This window comes from Oncorhynchus tshawytscha, unplaced genomic scaffold, assembly GCF_018296145.1.
Source record: "Oncorhynchus tshawytscha isolate Ot180627B unplaced genomic scaffold, Otsh_v2.0 Un_contig_7877_pilon_pilon, whole genome shotgun sequence".
NCBI classification, from domain to species: domain Eukaryota; kingdom Metazoa; phylum Chordata; class Actinopteri; order Salmoniformes; family Salmonidae; genus Oncorhynchus; species Oncorhynchus tshawytscha.
Genome location: NW_024609007.1, coordinates 57,770 through 78,130, shown reverse-complemented (window position 1 = coordinate 78,130; position 20,361 = coordinate 57,770). Strand labels below are relative to the sequence as shown.

Sequence of the window (20,361 nt, the reverse complement as noted above, 5' to 3'; positions counted from 1 at the left end):
ACGCTTTAGAGAGAACACCACTGACCCAGTACTCTTTAGAGAGAACACCACTGACCCAGTATGCTTTAGAGAGACCACTACTGACCTAGTACCCTTTAGAGAGACCACCACTGACCCAGTACCCTTTAGAGAGACCACCACTGACCCAGTACCCTTTAGAGAGAACATCACTGACCCAGTACCCTTTAGAGAGAACACCACTGACCCAGTACGCTTTAGAGAGAACATCACTGACCCAGTACCCTTTAGAGAGAACACCACTGACCCAGTACCCTTTAGAGAGAACACCACTGACCCAGTACCCTTTAGAGAGAACATCTAACACCACTGACCCAGTACCCTTTAGAGAGAACACCACTGACCCAGTACGCTTTAGAGAGAACACCACTGACCCAGTACGCTTTAGAGAGAACACCACTGACCCAGTACCCTTTAGAGAGAACACCACTGACCCAGTACCCTTTAGAGAGAACATCTAACACCACTGACCCAGTACCCTTTAGATAGAACACCACTGACCCAGTACCCTTTAGAGAGAACACCACTGACCCAGTACGCTTTAGAGAGAACATCTAACACCACTGACCCAGTACCCTTTAGAGAGAACATCTAACACCACTGACCCAGTACCCTTTAGATAGAACACCACTGACCCAGTACGCTTTAGAGAGAACACCACTGACCCAGTACCCTTTAGAGAGAACATCTAACACCACTGACCCAGTACCCTTTAGAGAGAACATCTAACATCACTGACCCAGTACCCTTTAGAGAGACCACCACTGACCCAATACCCTTTAGAGAGAACATCACTGACCCAGTACCCTTTAGAGAGAACACCACTGACCCAGTACCCTTTAGAGAGAACACCACTGACCCAGTACCCTTTAGAGACCACCACTGACCCAGTACCCTTTAGATAGACCACCACTGACCCAGTACCCTTTAGAGAGAACATCTAACATCACTGACCCAGTACCCTTTAGAGAGAACACCACTGACCCAGTACGCTTTAGAGAGAACATCTAACATCACTGACCCAGTACCCTTTAGAGAGAACACCACTGACCCAGTACGCTTTAGAGAGAACACCACTGACCCAGTACGCTTTAGAGAGAACATCTAACACCACTGACCCAGTACGCTTTAGAGAGAACACCTAACATCACTGACCCAGTACCCTTTAGAGAGACCACCACTGACCCAGTACCCTTTAGAGAGACCACCACTGACCCAGTACCCTTTAGAGAGAACATCACTGACCCAGTACCCTTTAGAGAGAACATCACTGACCCAGTACCCTTTAGAGAGAACACCACTGACCCAGTACCCTTTAGAGAGAACATCTAACACCATTGACCCAGTACCCTTTAGAGAGAACACCACTGACCCAGTACCCTTTAGAGAGACCACCACTGACCCAGTACCCTTTAGAGAGACCACCACTGACCCAGTACCCTTTAGAGAGACCACCACTGACCCAGTACTCTTTAGAGAGACCACCACTGACCCAGTACCCTTTAGAGAGAACACCACTGACCCAGTACCCTTTAGAGAGACCACCACTGACCCAGTACTCTTTAGAGAGACCACCACTGACCCAGTACTCTTTAGAGAGAACATCACTGACCCAGTACTCTTTAGAGAGAACATCACTGACCCAGTACCCTTTAGAGAGACCACCACTGACCCAGTACCCTTTAGAGAGACCACCACTGACCCAGTACTCTTTAGAGAGACCACCACTGACCCAGTACCCTTTAGAGAGAACACCACTGACCCAGTACCCTTTAGAGAGAACATCTAACATCACTGACCCAGTACCCTTTAGAGAGAACACCACTGACCCAGTACCCTTTAGAGAGAACATCTAACACCACTGACCCAGTACCCTTTAGAGGAAGAGAAGGTAGAAAGACCATGTAGATTTTATGGATGAACAGTGTTACAATCTCACCTATTAAATAGTAGTGTGTGTGTGTGTGTGTGTGTGTGTGTGTGTGTGTGTGTGTGTGTGTGTGTGTGTGTGTGTGTCTCACCTATTAAATAGTAGTGTGTGTGTGTGTGTCTCACCTATTAAAAAGTAGTGTGTGTTTGTGTGTGTGTGTCTCACCTATTAAATAGTAGTGTGTGTGTGTGTCTCACCTATTAAATAGTAGTGTGTGTTTGTGTGTGTGTGTGTGTGTGTCTCACCTATTAAATAGTAGTGTGTGTGTGTGTCTCACCTATTAAATAGTAGTGTGTGTTTGTGTGTGTGTGTGTGTGTGTGTGTCTCACCTATTAAAAAGTAGTGTGTGTGTGTGTGTCTCACCTATTAAAAAGTAGTGTGTGTTTGTGTGTGTGTGTCTCACCTATTTCAGCCAGCTGCTCCAGATCAGTAGATGAGATCATCGCTGTTTTCACTTTCAACTTCCACTGAAAACACTGAAAACACAGATTATATTATTATGTAAACACGAGCTCTGACACCCTGTCTCAGTACCACTAGCTCTGAACCACTGTAGACCCTGTCTCAGTACCACTAGCTCTGAACCACTGTAGACCCTGTCTCATTACCACTAGCTCTGAACCACTGTAGACCCTGTCTCAGTACCACTAGCTCTGAACCACTGTAGACCCTGTCTCAGTACCACTAGCTCTGAACCACTGTAGACCCTGTCTCATTACCACCAGCTCTAAAACACTGTAGACCCTGTCTCAGTACCACTAGCTCTGAAACACTGTAGACCCTGTCTCATTACCACTAGCTCTGAACCACTGTAGACCCTGTCTCATTACCACTAGCTCTGACACCCTGTCTCATTACCACTAGCTCTGAAACACTGTAGACCCTGTCTCATTACCACTAGCTCTGAACCACTGTAGACCCTGTCTCATTACCACTAGCTCTGAAACACTGTAGACCCTGTCTCATTACCACTAGCTCTGAACCACTGTAGACCCTGTCTCATTACCACTAGCTCTGAAACACTGTAGACCCTGTCTCATTACCACTAGCTCTGAACCACTGTAGACCCTGTCTCAGTACCACTAGCTCTGAACCACTGTAGACCCTGTCTCAGTACCACTAGCTCTGAAACACTGTAGACCCTGTCTCAGTACCACTAGCTCTGAAACACTGTAGACCCTGTCTCATTACCACTAGCTCTGAACCACTGTAGACCCTGTCTCATTACCACTAGCTCTGAAACACTGTAGACCCTGTCTCAGTACCACTAGCTCTGAACCACTGTAGACCCTGTCTCATTACCACTAGCTCTGACACCCTGTCTCATTACCACTAGCTCTGAAACACTGTAGACCCTGTCTCATTACCACTAGCTCTGAACCACTGTAGACCCTGTCTCATTACCACTAGCTCTGAACCACTGTAGACCCTGTCTCATGACCACTAGCTCTGAACCACTGTAGACCCTGTCTCAGTACCACTAGCTCTGAACCACTGTAGACCCTGTCTCATTACCACTAGCTCTGAACCACTGTAGACCCTGTCTCATTACCACTAGCTCTGAAACACTGTAGACCCTGTCTCATTACCACTAGCTCTGAACCACTGTAGACCCTGTCTCAGTACCACTAGCTCTGAACCACTGTAGACCCTGTCTCAGTACCACTAGCTCTGAAACACTGTAGACCCTGTCTCAGTACCACTAGCTCTGAACCACTGTAGACCCTGTCTCATTACCACTAGCTCTGACACCCTGTCTCATTACCACTAGCTCTGAAACACTGTAGACCCTGTCTCATTACCACTAGCTCTGAACCACTGTAGACCCTGTCTCATTACCACTAGCTCTGAAACACTGTAGACCCTGTCTCATGACCACTAGCTCTGAACCACTGTAGACCCTGTCTCAGTACCACTAGCTCTGAACCACTGTAGACCCTGTCTCAGTACCACTAGCTCTGAACCACTGTAGACCCTGTCTCATTACCACTAGCTCTGAACCACTGTAGACCCTGTCTCATTACCACTAGCTCTGAAACACTGTAGACCCTGTCTCATTACCACTAGCTCTGAACCACTGTAGACCCTGTCTCAGTACCACTAGCTCTGAAACACTGTAGACCCTGTCTCAGTACCACTAGCTCTGACACCCTGTCTCAGTACCACTAGCTCTGAACCACTGTAGACCCTGTCTCAGTACCACTAGCTCTGACACCCTGTCTCAGTACCACTAGCTCTGAACCACTGTAGACCCTGTCTCAGTACCACTAGCTCTGAACCACTGTAGACCCTGTCTCATTACCACTAGCTCTGAAACACTGTAGACCCTGTCTCAGTACCACTAGCTCTGAAACACTGTAGACCCTGTCTCAGTACCACTAGCTCTGAAACACTGTAGACTGTCTCAGTACCACTAGCTCTGAACCACTGTATACCCTGTCTCAGTACCACTAGCTCTGAACCACTGTAGACCCTGTCTCAGTACCACCAGCTCTGAACCACTGTAGACCCTGTCTCATTACCACTAGCTCTGAACCACTGTAGACCCTGTCTCATTACCACTAGCTCTGAAACACTGTAGACCCTGTCTCAGTAGCACTAGCTCTGAACCACTGTAGACCCTGTCTCATTACCACTAGCTCTGAACCACTGTAGACCCTGTCTCAGTACCACTAGCTCTGAACCACTGTAGACCCTGTCTCAGTACCACTAGCTCTGAACCACTGTAGACCCTGTCTCAGTACCACTAGCTCTGAACCACTGTAGACCCTGTCTCAGTACCACTAGCTCTGAACCACTGTAGACCCTGTCTCAGTACCACTAGCTCTGAACCACTGTAGACCCTGTCTCAGTACCACTAGCTCTGAACCACTGTAGACCCTGTCTCAGTACCACTAGCTCTGAACCACTGTAGACCCTGTCTCAGTACCACTAGCTCTGAACCACTGTAGACCCTGTCTCAGTACCACTAGCTCTGAACCACTGTAGACCCTGTCTCAGTACCACTAGCTCTGAAACACTGTATACCCTGTCTCAGTACCACTAGCTCTGAACCACTGTAGACCCTGTCTCAGTACCACTAGCTCTGAACCACTGTAGACCCTGTCTCAGTACCACTAGCTCTGAACCACTGTAGACCCTGTCTCAGTACCACTAGCTCTGAAACACTGTATACCCTGTCTCAGTACCACTAGCTATGAAACACTGTAGACCCTGTCTCATTACCACTAGCTCTGAACCACTGTAGACCCTGTCTCATTACCACTAGCTCTGAACCACTGTAGACCCTGTCTCATTACCACTAGCTCTGAACCACTGTAGACCCTGTCTCATTACCACTAGCTCTGAACCACTGTAGACCCTGTCTCATTACCACTAGCTCTGAACCACTGTATACCCTGTCTCATTACCACTAGCTCTGAACCACTGTAGACCCTGTCTCAGTACCACTAGCTCTGAAACACTGTATACCCTGTCTCATTACCACTAGCTCTGAACCACTGTATACCCTGTCTCATTACCACTAGCTCTGAACCACTGTAGACCCTGTCTCATTACCACTAGCTCTGAACCACTGTAGACCCTGTCTCATTACCACTAGCTCTGAAACACTGTAGACCCTGTCTCAGTACCACTAGCTCTGAACCACTGTATACCCTGTCTCATTACCACTAGCTCTGAACCACTGTATACCCTGTCTCAGTACCACTAGCTCTGACACACTGTAGACCCTGTCTCATTACCACTAGCTCTGACACCCTGTCTCAGTACCACCAGCTCTGAACCACTGTAGACCCTGTCTCAGTACCACTAGCTCTGAACCACTGTAGACCCTGTCTCAGTACCACTAGCTCTGAAACACTGTAGACCCTGTCTCATTACCACTAGCTCTGAAACACTGTAGACCCTGTCTCAGTACCACTAGCTCTGAAACACTGTAGACCCTGTCTCAGTACCACTAGCTCTGAAACACTGTAGACCCTGTCTCATTACCACTAGCTCTGAAACACTGTAGACTCTGTCTCAGTACCACTAGCTCTGACACCCTGTCTCATTACCACTAGCTCTGAAACACTGTAGACCCTGTCTCATTACCACTAGCTCTGAACCACTGTAGACCCTGTCTCATTACCACTAGCTCTGAAACACTGTAGACCCTGTCTCATTACCACTAGCTCTGAACCACTGTAGACCCTGTCTCAGTACCACTAGCTCTGAACCACTGTAGACCCTGTCTCATTACCACTAGCTCTGACACCCTGTCTCAGTACCACTAGCTCTGAACCACTGTAGACCCTGTCTCATTACCACTAGCTCTGACACCCTGTCTCAGTACCACCAGCTCTGAACCACTGTAGACCCTGTCTCATTACCACTAGCTCTGAAACACTGTAGACCCTGTCTCAGTACCACCAGCTCTGAAACACTGTAGACCCTGTCTCAGTACCACTAGCTCTGAACCACTGTAGACCCTGTCTCAGTACCACTAGCTCTGACACCCTGTCTCATTACCACTAGCTTTGAAACAATGTAGACCCTGTCTCATTACCACTAGCTCTGACACCCTGTCTCAGTACCACTAGCTATGAACCACTGTAGACCCTGTCTCAGTACCACTAGCTCTGAAACACTGTAGACCCTGTCTCAGTACCACTAGCTCTGAAACACTGTAGACCCTGTCTCATTACCACTAGCTCTGAACCACTGTAGACCCTGTCTCAGTACCACTAGCTCTGACACCATGTCTCATTACCACTAGCTCTGAACCACTGTAGACCCTGTCTCATTACCACTAGCTCTGAAACACTGTAGACCCTGTCTCAGTACCACTAGCTCTGAACCACTGTAGACCCTGTCTCAGTACCACTAGCTCTGACACCCTGTCTCATTACCACTAGCTCTGAACCACTGTAGACCCTGTCTCAGTACCACTAGCTCTGAACCACTGTAGACCCTGTCTCATTACCACTAGCTCTGAAACACTGTAGACCCTGTCTCAGTACCACTAGCTCTGAACCACTGTAGACCCTGTCTCAGTACCACTAGCTCTGAAACACTGTAGACCCTGTCTCAGTACCACTAGCTCTGAACACTGTCTCATTACCACCAGCTCTGAAACACTGTCTCGTTACCATTAGCTCTGAACCACTGTAGACCCTGTCTCATTACCACTAGCTCTGAACCACTGTAGACCCTGTCTCATTACCACTAGCTCTGAAACACTGTAGACCCTGTCTCATTACCACTAGCTCTGAAACACTGTAGACCCTGTCTCATTACCACTAGCTCTGAACCACTGTAGACCCTGTCTCAGTACCACTAGCTCTGAACCACTGTAGACCCTGTCTCAGTACCACTAGCTCTGAACCACTGTAGACCCTGTCTCATTACCACTAGCTCTGACACCCTGTAGACCCTGTCTCATTACCACTAGCTCTGAAACACTGTAGACCCTGTCTCAGTACCACTAGCTCTGAAACACTGTAGACCCTGTCTCAGTACCACTAGCTCTGAACCACTGTAGACCCTGTCTCAGTACCACTAGCTCTGAAACACTGTAGACCCTGTCTCATTACCACTAGCTCTGAACCACTGTAGACCCTGTCTCATTACCACTAGCTCTGAAACACTGTAGACTCTGTCTCAGTACCACTAGCTCTGACACCCTGTCTCATTACCACTAGCTCTGAAACACTGTAGACCCTGTCTCATTACCACTAGCTCTGAACCACTGTAGACCCTGTCTCATTACCACTAGCTCTGAACCACTGTAGACCCTGTCTCAGTACCACTAGCTCTGAACCACTGTAGACCCTGTCTCAGTACCACTAGCTCTGAACCACTGTAGACCCTGTCTCATTACCACTAGCTCTGACACCCTGTCTCAGTACCACTAGCTCTGAACCACTGTAGACCCTGTCTCATTACCACTAGCTCTGACACCCTGTCTCAGTACCACCAGCTCTGAACCACTGTAGACCCTGTCTCATTACCACTAGCTCTGAAACACTGTAGACCCTGTCTCAGTACCACCAGCTCTGAAACACTGTAGACCCTGTCTCAGTACCACTAGCTCTGAACCACTGTAGACCCTGTCTCAGTACCACTAGCTCTGACACCCTGTCTCATTACCACTAGCTCTGAAACAATGTAGACCCTGTCTCATTACCACTAGCTCTGACACCCTGTCTCAGTACCACTAGCTCTAAAACACTGTAGACCCTGTCTCAGTACCACTAGCTCTGAAACACTGTAGACCCTGTCTCATTACCACTAGCTCTGAAACACTGTAGACCCTGTCTCAGTACCACTAGCTCTGAAACACTGTAGACCCTGTCTCAGTACCACTAGCTCTGAACCACTGTAGACCCTGTCTCAGTACCACCAGCTCTGAAACACTGTAGACCCTGTCTCAGTACCACTAGCTCTGAACCACTGTAGACCCTGTCTCAGTACCACTAGCTCTGAAACACTGTAGACTGTCTCAGTACCACTAGCTCTGAACCACTGTAGACCCTGTCTCAGTACCACTAGCTCTGACACCCTGTCTCATTACCACTAGCTCTGAACCACTGTAGACCCTGTCTCATTACCACTAGCTCTGAAACACTGTAGACCCTGTCTCAGTACCACTAGCTCTGAACCACTGTAGACCCTGTCTCAGTACCACTAGCTCTGACACCCTGTCTCATTACCACTAGCTCTGAACCACTGTAGACCCTGTCTCATTACCACTAGCTCTGAACCACTGTAGACCCTGTCTCAGTACCACTAGCTCTGAACCACTGTAGACCCTGTCTCATTACCACTAGCTCTGAAACACTGTAGACCCTGTCTCAGTACCACTAGCTCTGAACCACTGTAGACCCTGTCTCATTACCACTAGCTCTGAACCACTGTAGACCCTGTCTCAGTACCACTAGCTCTGAACCACTGTAGACCCTGTCTCATTACCACTAGCTCTGAACCACTGTAGACCCTGTCTCAGTACCACTAGCTCTGAACCACTGTAGACCCTGTCTCAGTACCACTAGCTCTGAACCACTGTAGACCCTGTCTCATTACCACTAGCTCTGACACCCTGTAGACCCTGTCTCATTACCACTAGCTCTGAAACACTGTAGACCCTGTCTCAGTACCACTAGCTCTGAAACACTGTAGACCCTGTCTCAGTACCACTAGCTCTGAACCACTGTAGACCCTGTCTCAGTACCACTAGCTCTGAAACACTGTAGACCCTGTCTCAGTACCACTAGCTCTGAACCACTGTAGACCCTGTCTCAGTACCACTAGCTCTGAACCACTGTAGACCCTGTCTCATTACCACTAGCTCTGACACCCTGTCTCATTACCACTAGCTCTGAAACACTGTAGACCCTGTCTCAGTACCACCAGCTCTGAAACACTGTAGACCCTGTCTCATTACCACTAGCTCTGAACCACTGTAGACCCTGTCTCAGTACCACTAGCTCTGAAACACTGTCTCGTTACCAGTTAACACATTAGTGATGCTATATTGTATATTGTACCTTTTCTGAAGTACAAAACAATAGAACACCTGGTTGATGGAAACAATTTGCTTGTGTGAAATTAAGAATATGGCCAGGAGGGGAATTCAGTTTTTCAGAACAATAACAATAACAATAATCATTAATAACAACGCATAACAATTAAAGCATACTGATTAACCAATGAAAACAATGTTATTTTATCAAGGAAGACTGGGAGAAAGGCATTTCGTTTTCTACATCATTCCATTTATTAACCTGCACATATAAACCCCTCCATAGACCTCCATAGACCTCCATAGAATTCCATACATATAGGAGGGTATCTCTCCGGGAAGAGGGATGAGGAGCCCTGCCCTATAGGAGGGTATCTCTCTGGGAACAGGGTTGAGGCCCTGCCCTATAGGAGGGTATCTCTCCGGGAAGAGGGATGAGGAGCCCTGCCCTATAGGAGGGTATCTCTCCGGGAAGAGGGATGAGGAGCCCTGCCCTATAGCAGGGTATCTCTCCGGGAAGAGGGATGAGGAGCCCTGCCCTATAGGAGGGTATCTCTCCGGGAAGAGGGATGAGGAGCCCTGCCCTATAGCAGGGTATCTCTCCGGGAAGAGGGATGAGGAGCCCTGCCCTATAGGAGGGTATCTCTCCGGGAAGAGGGATGAGGAGCCCTGCCCTATAGGAGGGTATCTCTCCGGGAAGAGGGATGAGGAGCCCTGCCCTATAGGAGGGTATCTCTCCGGGAAGAGGGATGAGGAGCCCTGCCCTATAGGAGGGTATCTCTCCGGGAAGAGCGATGAGGAGCCCTGCCCTATAGCAGGGTATCTCTCCGGGAAGAGGGATGAGGAGCCCTGCCCTATAGGAGGGTATCTCTCCGGGAAGAGGGATGAGGAGCCCTGCCCTATAGGAGGGTATCTCTCCGGGAAGAGGGATGAGGAGCCCTGCCCTATAGCAGGGTATCTCTCCGGGAAGAGGGATGAGGAGCCCTGCCCTATAGGAGGGTATCTCTCGGGAAGAGGGATGAGGAGCCCTGCCCTATAGCAGGGTATCTCTCCGGGAAGAGGGATGAGGAGCCCTGCCCTATAGGAGGGTATCTCTCCGGGAAGAGGGATGAGGAGCCCTGCCCTATAGGAGGGTATCTCTCCGGGAAGAGGGATGAGGAGCCCTGCCCTATAGGAGGGTATCTCTCCGGAAGAGGGATGAGGAGCCCTGCCCTATAGGAGGGTATCTCTCCGGGAAGAGGGATGAGGAGCCCTGCCCTATAGGAGGGTATCTCTCCGGGAAGAGGGATGAGGAGCCCTGCCCTATAGGAGGGTATCTCTCCGGGAAGAGGGATGAGGAGCCCTGCCCTATAGGAGGGTATCTCTCCGGGAAGAGGGATGAGGGCCCTATAGGAGGGTATCTCTCCGGGAAGAGGGATGAGGAGCCCTGCCCTATAGGAGGGTATCTCTCCGGGAAGAGGGATGAGGAGCCCTGCCCTATAGGAGGGTATCTCTCCGGGAAGAGGGATGAGGAGCCCTGCCCTATAGGAGGGTATCTCTCGGGAAGAGGGATGAGGAGCCCTGCCCTATAGGAGGGTATCTCTCCGGGAAGAGGGATGAGGAGCCCTGCCCTATAGGAGGGTATCTCTCCGGGAACAGGGTTGAGGAGCCCTGCCCTATAAGAGGGTATCTCTCCGGGAACAGGGTTGAGGAGCCCTGCCCTATAGGAGGGTATCTCTCCAGGAACAGGGTTGAGGAGCCCTGCCCTATAGGAGGGTATCTCTACAGGAACAGGGTTGGAGTTAAAACCTACAGGAGGGTATCTCTCCAGGAACAGGGTTGAGGAGCCCTGCCCTATAGGAGGGTATCTCTACAGGAACAGGGTTGGAGTTAAAACCTGCATTTATTTGCAATAGCTTTAAAAACTAATGTTAATTTCAAGTGCAATTTGTTCTATAGGAAATTAGATAATGTTTACATAAAATTTTACAACATTTACCATCTTAAATTGTATGCCAAATCCATGTTTGTATTTTTAGTGCAACAGTTCTGCATTTTAAAGTAGTTACAAGGCACAACGGTAATTTATTTATAAGTCTCTCATTTAACAGCAAAGAGGCCCCTTTTCCAATCATTTTCTATGTTGGCTTTGTTGAAGTCCTACGTTGTCATCCGCAGCTAAATGGAACCATCTCTGTTACAAACAGCCAATTAGTTATTGATTTATACCGCTTTAAAATGGCATTTTATAGATTGTATGTATTTCTATCAAGTCAAAACTGGAATCTCTACTCAAAACAAAACAAGTTGTAAAAGTATACAAGACATCTATCAAATAAATCAACTTACTGATTCTGTGACTAAAGGTGGATTAGTTATTGATTTTTACATATTAAAATGGCTTTTCGGCGAATGTCTGAACGTGTGAATATAAAACCAACTTTACTTCGTTGCAAAAGTTTTCCAATGTTTTCTCATAACACAGAATAACTACACGTGACCTAAGCAGCACACGCAGATCATATTTTACATCTGCTACTGTTCTTTCCGTTTAGTTTAACATCCACAGTCTACTACAGGTTGTTAATCATTTATAAAACTAGACGGGTACAGAACTGGAACTGAAGCGTCCTTTATTAAATCCGGTAAAACGGACGAGACGACGGAAAGGCGTGAAGGACGGCAACATTCCGTGCGATTGATTCTCAACTCACCTGGACACAATTCCTTGATAGCTGATAAAATAACGTTCGTTTGAGTTAGAGACTGTTTACAACTTATTTTGACCGAAACACAACATGAACAATGACATTATCCTACTACGAACAATGAAATATGAACCTTACCAGGTGTAGAAACGTTCTCGTAGTGGTTTGAATAAGAGACAATTTACGCTCAGGTGCCTCTGGCACAAAACTTCCTCAACTCCATGCTGACAGGGTACTGCGCATGCCCAAACAGAGTCCTCCTGCGGCATTCAATCAAACCAGTAGTCCGACATGAAAAAAAAAAGTAGGAATTAAAATAGTAAGAAAACGAAAGTAAGTCCTCTGTCATATCCTTCTTCTCCCCGATTACAAGGAAGTGAATGTGTAAAAGACAGAACATATTTCAATCTATACTCAGGGAACAAGAAGGGGTCATTTAGATGGCTATCTGAAATCTCCAACTATTGCAATTATAACAACTTGCTCAGCATGACTTCAGGTTTCCTGAATGATTATATTTGTGCTAAAAGAGTTTGGTGATGAAAGCAGGAAGTGTTCTATGACTAATGATGAGTAGGCCCTCAATAGGCTGCACTCCAGTGTATTTCATGATGACATGTTTTATTTTTATGTTCTATTTGTTTTCTATTGTGTTATTGACTGTACGTTTGTTTGCGTAACTGTGTTTGTGTCGCACTAGGATCAATACCTCTGTTCTCCTTTGTATAGGATCAATACCTCTGTTCTCCTTTGTATAGGATCAATACCTCTGTTCTCCATTGTATAGGATCAATACCATAACTCTACCTCTGTTGTATAGGATCAATACCTCTGTTCTCCTTTGTATAGGATCAATACCTCTGTTCTCCATTATATAGGATCAATACCATAACTCTACCTCTGTTCTCCTTTGTATAGGATCAATACCATACCTCTACCTCTGTTCTCCATTATATAGGATCAATACCATACCTCTACCTCTGTTCTCCGTTGTTGAGGATCAATACCATACCTCTACCTCTGTTCTCCATTATATAGGATCAATACCATAACTCTACCTCTGTTCTCCTTTGTATAGGATCAATACCATACCTCTACCTCTGTTCTCCATTATATAGGATCAATACCATAACTCTACCTCTGTTCTCCATTATATAGGATCAATACCATAACTCTACCTCTGTATCAATACCATACCTCTACCTCTGTTTTCCATTGTATAGGATCAATACCATACCTCTACCTCTGTTCTCCATTGTATAGGATCAATACCATACCTCTACCTCTGTTCTCCTTTGTATAGGATCAATACCATACCTCTACCTCTGTTCTCCGTTGTTGAGGATCAATACCATACCTCTACCTCTGTTCTCCATTGTATAGGATCAATACCATACCTCTACATCTGTTCTCCATTATATAGGATCAATACCATACCTCTACCTCTGTTCTCCGTTGTTGAGGATCAATACCATACCTCTACCTCTGTTCTCCATTGTATAGGATCAATACCATACCTCTACCTCTGTTCTCCATTGTATAGGATCAATACAGTGAGCAGTGAGACGCTCTTCAGGTCAGACAGACATTCTGGCTTGTCTCCCCCTATCACCCAGCAGTGAGACATTCTTCAGATCAGACAGACAGTCTGGTCTGTCTCCCCCTATCAACCAGCAGTGATACAGTCTGGCCTGTCTCCCCCTATCACCCAGCAGTGAGACAGTCTGGCCTGTCTCCCCCTATCACCCAGCAGTGAGACAGTCTGGCCTGTCTCCCCCTATCACCCAGCAGTGAGACAGTCTGGCCTGTCTCCCCCTATCACCCAGCAGTGAGACAGTCTGGCCTGTCTCCCCCTATCACCCAGCAGTGAGACAGTCTGGCCTATCTCCCCCTATCACATAGCAATGAGACTGTCTTCAGATCAGACAGACAGTCTGGCCTGTCTCCCCTATCACCCAGCAGTGAGACAGTCTGGCCTGTCTCCCCTATCACCCAGCAGTGAGACAGTCTGGCCTGTCTCCCCTATCACCCAGCAGTGAGACAGTCTGGCCTGTCTCCCCTATCACATAGCAGTGAGACTGTCTTCAGATCAGACAGACAGTCTGGCCTGTCTCCCCTATCACCCAGCAGTGAGACAGTCTGGCCTGTCTCCCCTATCACCCAGCAGTGAGACTGTCTTCAGATCAGACAGACAGTCTGGCCTGTCTCCCCCTATCACATAGCAGTGAGACTGTCTTCAGATCAGACAGACAGTCTGGCCTGTCTCCCCTATCACCCAGCAGTGAGACAGTCTGGCCTGTCTCCCCCTATCACATAGCAGTGAGACTGTCTTCAGATCAGACAGACAGTCTGGCCTGTCTCCCCCTATCACCCAGCAGTGAGACTGTCTTCAGATCAGACAGACAGTCTGGCCTGTCTCCCCTATCACAAAGCAGTGAGACTGTCTTCAGATCAGACAGACAGTAAGGCCTGTCTCCCCTATCACATAGCAGTGAGACTGTCTTCAGATCAGACAGACGGTCTGGCCTGTCTCCCCCTATCACATAGCAGTGAGACTGTCTTCAGATCAGACAGACGGTCTGGCCTGTCTCCCCTATCACATAGCAGTGAGACTGTCTTCAGATCAGACAGACAGTCTGGCCTGTCTCCCCCTATCACCCAGCAGTGAGACTGTCTTCAGATCAGACAGACAGTCTGGCCTGTCTCCCCCTATCACATAGCAGTGAGACTCTCTTCAGATCAGACAGACAGTCTGGCCTGTCTCCCCCTATCACCCAGCAGTGAGACAGTCTGGCTTGTCTCCCCCTATCACCCAGCAGTGAGACAGTCTGGCCTGTCTCCCCCTATCACCCAGCAGTGAGACGTTCTGCTCCTGTCTCCCCCTATCACATAGCAGTGAGACTGTCTTCAGATCAGACAGACAGTCTGGCCTGTCTCCCCCTATCACATAGCAGTGAGACTGTCTTCAGATCAGACAGACAGTCTGGCCTGTCTCCCCTATCACCCAGCAGTGAGACAGTCTGGCCTGTCTCCCCCTATCACATAGCAGTGAGACTGTCTTCAGATCAGACAGACAGTCTGGCCTGTCTCCCCTATCACCCAGCAGTGAGACTGTCTTCAGATCAGACAGACAGTCTGGCCTGTCTCCCCCTATCACACAGCAGTGAGACTGTCTTCAGATCAGACAGACAGTCTGGCCTGTCTCCCCCTATCACATAGCAGTGAGACTGTCTTCAGATCAGACAGACAGTCTGGCCTGTCTCCCCTATCACATAGCAGTGAGACTGTCTTCAGATCAGACAGACAGTCTGGCCTGTCTCCCCTATCACATAGCAGTGAGACTGTCTTCAGATCAGACAGACAGTCTGGCCTGTCTCCCCTATCACCCAGCAGTGAGACTGTCTTCAGATCAGACAGACAGTCTGGCCTGTCTCCCCTATCACATAGCAGTGAGACTGTCTTCAGATCAGACAGACAGTCTGGCCTGTCTCCCCTATCACATAGCAGTGAGACTGTCTTCAGATCAGACAGACAGTCTGGCCTGTCTCCCCTATCACCCAGCAGTGAGACTGTCTTCAGATCAGACAGACAGTCTGGCCTGTCTCCCCCTATCACATAGCAGTGAGACTGTCTTCAGATCAGACAGACAGTCTGGCCTGTCTCCCCTATCACCCAGCAGTGAGACAGTCTGGCTTGTCTCCCCTATCACCCAGCAGTGAGACAGTCTGGCCTGTCTCCCCTATCACCCAGCAGTGAGACTGTCTTCAGATCAGACAGACAGTCTGGCCTGTCTCCCCTATCACATAGCAGTGAGACTGTCTTCAGATCAGACAGACAGTCTGCCTGTCTCCCCTATCACCCAGCAGTGAGACAGTCTGGCTTGTCTCCCCTATCACCCAGCAGTGAGACAGTCTGGCCTGTCTCCCCTATCACCCAGCAGTGAGACGTTCTGCTCCTGTCTCCCCTATCACATAGCAGTGAGACTGTCTTCAGATCAGACAGACAGTCTGGCCTGTCTCCCCTATCACCCAGCAGTGAGACAGTCTGGCCTGTCTCCCCCTATCACCCAGCAGTGAGACTGTCTTCAGATCAGACAGACAGTCTGGCCTGTCTCCCCTATCACATAGCAGTGAGACTGTCTTCAGATCAGACAGACAGTCTGGCCTGTCTCCCCTATCACCCAGCAGTGAGACAGTCTGGCCTGTCTCCCCCTATCACATAGCAGTGAGACTGTCTTCAGATCAGACAGACAGTCTGGCCTGTCTCCCCTATCACCCAGCAGTGAGACTGTCTTCAGATCAGACAGACAGTCTGGCCTGTCTCCCCTATCACACAGCAGTGAGACTGTCTTCAGATCAGACAGACAGTCTGGCCTGTCTCCCCTATCACATAGCAGTGAGACTGTCTTCAGATCAGACAGACAGTCTGGCCTGTCTCCCCTATCACCCAGCAGTGAGACAGTCTGGCCTGTCTCCCCTATCACATAGCAGTGAGACTGTCTTCAGATCAGACAGACAGTCTGGCCTGTCTCCCCTATCACCCAGCAGTGAGACTGTCTTCAGATCAGACAGACAGTCTGGCCTGTCTCCCCTATCACAAAGCAGTGAGACTGTCTTCAGATCAGACAGACAGTAAGGCCTGTCTCCCCTATCACATAGCAGTGAGACTGTCTTCAGATCAGACAGACGGTCTGGCCTGTCTCCCCCTATCACATAGCAGTGAGACTGTCTTCAGATCAGACAGACGGTCTGGCCTGTCTCCCCCTATCACATAGCAGTGAGACTGTCTTCAGATCAGACAGACAGTCTGGCCTGTCTCCCCTATCACCCAGCAGTGAGACTGTCTTCAGATCAGACAGACAGTCTGGCCTGTCTCCCCTATCACATAGCAGTGAGACTCTCTTCAGATCAGACAGACAGTCTGGCCTGTCTCCCCCTATCACCCAGCAGTGAGACAGTCTGGCTTGTCTCCCCTATCACCCAGCAGTGAGACAGTCTGGCCTGTCTCCCCCTATCACCCAGCAGTGAGACGTTCTGCTCCTGTCTCCCCTATCACATAGCAGTGAGACTGTCTTCAGATCAGACAGACAGTCTGGCCTGTCTCCCCTATCACATAGCAGTGAGACTGTCTTCAGATCAGACAGACAGTCTGGCCTGTCTCCCCTATCACCCAGCAGTGAGACAGTCTGGCCTGTCTCCCCTATCACATAGCAGTGAGACTGTCTTCAGATCAGACAGACAGTCTGGCCTGTCTCCCCCTATCACCCAGCAGTGAGACTGTCTTCAGATCAGACAGACAGTCTGGCCTGTCTCCCCCTATCACACAGCAGTGAGACTGTCTTCAGATCAGACAGACAGTCTGGCCTGTCTCCCCTATCACATAGCAGTGAGACTGTCTTCAGATCAGACAGACAGTCTGGCCTGTCTCCCCTATCACATAGCAGTGAGACTGTCTTCAGATCAGACAGACAGTCTGGCCTGTCTCCCCCTATCACATAGCAGTGAGACTGTCTTCAGATCAGACAGACAGTCTGGCCTGTCTCCCCTATCACCCAGCAGTGAGACTGTCTTCAGATCAGACAGACAGTCTGGCCTGTCTCCCCTATCACATAGCAGTGAGACTGTCTTCAGATCAGACAGACAGTCTGGCCTGTCTCCCCTATCACATAGCAGTGAGACTGTCTTCAGATCAGACAGACAGTCTGGCCTGTCTCCCCTATCACCCAGCAGTGAGACTGTCTTCAGATCAGACAGACAGTCTGGCCTGTCTCCCCTATCACATAGCAGTGAGACTGTCTTCAGATCAGACAGACAGTCTGGCCTGTCTCCCCCTATCACCCAGCAGTGAGACAGTCTGGCTTGTCTCCCCCTATCACCCAGCAGTGAGACAGTCTGGCCTGTCTCCCCTATCACCCAGCAGTGAGACTGTCTTCAGATCAGACAGACAGTCTGGCCTGTCTCCCCTATCACATAGCAGTGAGACTGTCTTCAGATCAGACAGACAGTCTGCCTGTCTCCCCCTATCACCCAGCAGTGAGACAGTCTGGCTTGTCTCCCCCTATCACCCAGCAGTGAGACAGTCTGGCCTGTCTCCCCCTATCACCCAGCAGTGAGACGTTCTGCTCCTGTCTCCCCCTATCACATAGCAGTGAGACTGTCTTCAGATCAGACAGACAGTCTGGCCTGTCTCCCCCTATCACCCAGCAGTGAGACAGTCTGGCCTGTCTCCCCCTATCACCCAGCAGTGAGACTGTCTTCAGATCAGACAGACAGTCTGGCCTGTCTCCCCCTATCACATAGCAGTGAGACTGTCTTCAGATCAGACAGACAGTCTGGCCTGTCTCCCCCTATCACCCAGCAGTGAGACAGTCTGGCCTGTCTCCCCCTATCACATAGCAGTGAGACTGTCTTCAGATCAGACAGACAGTCTGGCCTGTCTCCCCCTATCACCCAGCAGTGAGACTGTCTTCAGATCAGACAGACAGTCTGGCCTGTCTCCCCTATCACACAGCAGTGAGACTGTCTTCAGATCAGACAGACAGTCTGGCCTGTCTCCCCTATCACATAGCAGTGAGACTGTCTTCAGATCAGACAGACGGTCTGGCCTGTCTCCCCTATCACATAGCAGTGAGACTGTCTTCAGATCAGACAGACAGTCTGGCCTGTCTCCCCTATCACATAGCAGTGAGACTGTCTTCAGATCAGACAGACAGTCTGGCCTGTCTCCCCTATCACCCAGCAGTGAGACTGTCTTCAGATCAGACAGACAGTCTGGCCTGTCTCCCCTATCACATAGCAGTGAGACTCTCTTCAGATCAGACAGACAGTCTGGCCTGTCTCCCCTATCACCCAGCAGTGAGACAGTCTGGCTTGTCTCCCCTATCACCCAGCAGTGAGACAGTCTGGCCTGTCTCCCCTATCACCCAGCAGTGAGACGTTCTGCTCCTGTCTCCCCCTATCACATAGCAGTGAGACTGTCTTCAGATCAGACAGACAGTCTGGCCTGTCTCCCCTATCACATAGCAGTGAGACTGTCTTCAGATCAGACAGACAGTCTGGCCTGTCTCCCCTATCACCCAGCAGTGAGACAGTCTGGCCTGTCTCCCCCTATCACATAGCAGTGAGACTGTCTTCAGATCAGACAGACAGTCTGGCCTGTCTCCCCTATCACCCAGCAGTGAGACTGTCTTCAGATCAGACAGACAGTCTGGCCTGTCTCCCCCTATCACACAGCAGTGAGACTGTCTTCAGATCAGACAGACAGTCTGGCCTGTCTCCCCCTATCACATAGCAGTGAGACTGTCTTCAGATCAGACAGACAGTCTGGCCTGTCTCCCCCTATCACATAGCAGTGAGACTGTCTTCAGATCAGACAGACAGTCTGGCCTGTCTCCCCCTATCACATAGCAGTGAGACTGTCTTCAGATCAGACAGACAGTCTGGCCTGTCTCCCCCTATCACCCAGCAGTGAGACTGTCTTCAGATCAGACAGACAGTCTGGCCTGTCTCCCCCTATCACATAGCAGTGAGACTGTCTTCAGATCAGACAGACAGTCTGGCCTGTCTCCCCCTATCACCCAGCAGTGAGACTGTCTTCAGATCAGACAGACAGTCTGGCCTGTCTCCCCCTATCACACAGCAGTGAGACTGTCTTCAGATCAGACAGACAGTCTGGCCTGTCTCCCCCTATCACATAGCAGTGAGACTGTCTTCAGATCAGACAGACAGTCTGGCCTGTCTCCCCCTATCACATAGCAGTGAGACTGTCTTCAGATCAGACAGACAGTCTGGCCTGTCTCCCCTATCACATAGCAGTGAGACTGTCTTCAGATCAGACAGACAGTCTGGCCTGTCTCCCCCTATCACATAGCAGTGAGACTGTCTTCAGATCAGACAGACAGTCTGGCCTGTCTCCCCTATCACATAGCAGTGAGACTGTCTTCAGATCAGACAGACAGTCTGGCCTGTCTCCCCTATCACCCAGCAGTGAGACTGTCTTCAGATCAGACAGACAGTCTGGCCTGTCTCCCCTATCACACAGCAGTGAGACTGTCTTCAGATCAGACAGACAGTCTGGCCTGTCTCCCCCTATCACATAGCAGTGAGACTGTCTTCAGATCAGACAGACAGTCTGGCCTGTCTCCCCTATCACCCAGCAGTGAGACTGTCTTCAGATCAGACAGACAGTCTGGCCTGTCTCCCCTATCACATAGCAGTGAGACT

At 49.4% G+C, this 20,361-nt stretch overlaps 1 protein-coding gene across 1 annotated transcript in view; it reads right to left on the bottom strand.

Moving 5' to 3' along the window:
- The window catches only part of LOC121844110 (rho GTPase-activating protein 8-like), a 28,163-nt gene extending 15,658 nt beyond the window's left edge, over positions 1-12,505 (bottom strand). Inside the window, exons 1-2 of the mRNA XM_042313998.1 lie at positions 12,278-12,505; positions 2,352-2,424 (exon numbers count right to left, since the gene is read on the bottom strand). Coding sequence (XP_042169932.1) covers positions 2,352-2,391 — 40 coding nt within the window. The 5' untranslated portion in view covers positions 2,392-2,424; positions 12,278-12,505. The remainder of the gene's footprint in view (positions 1-2,351; positions 2,425-12,277) is intronic.
- Positions 12,506-20,361: the final 7,856 nt, after the last annotated feature.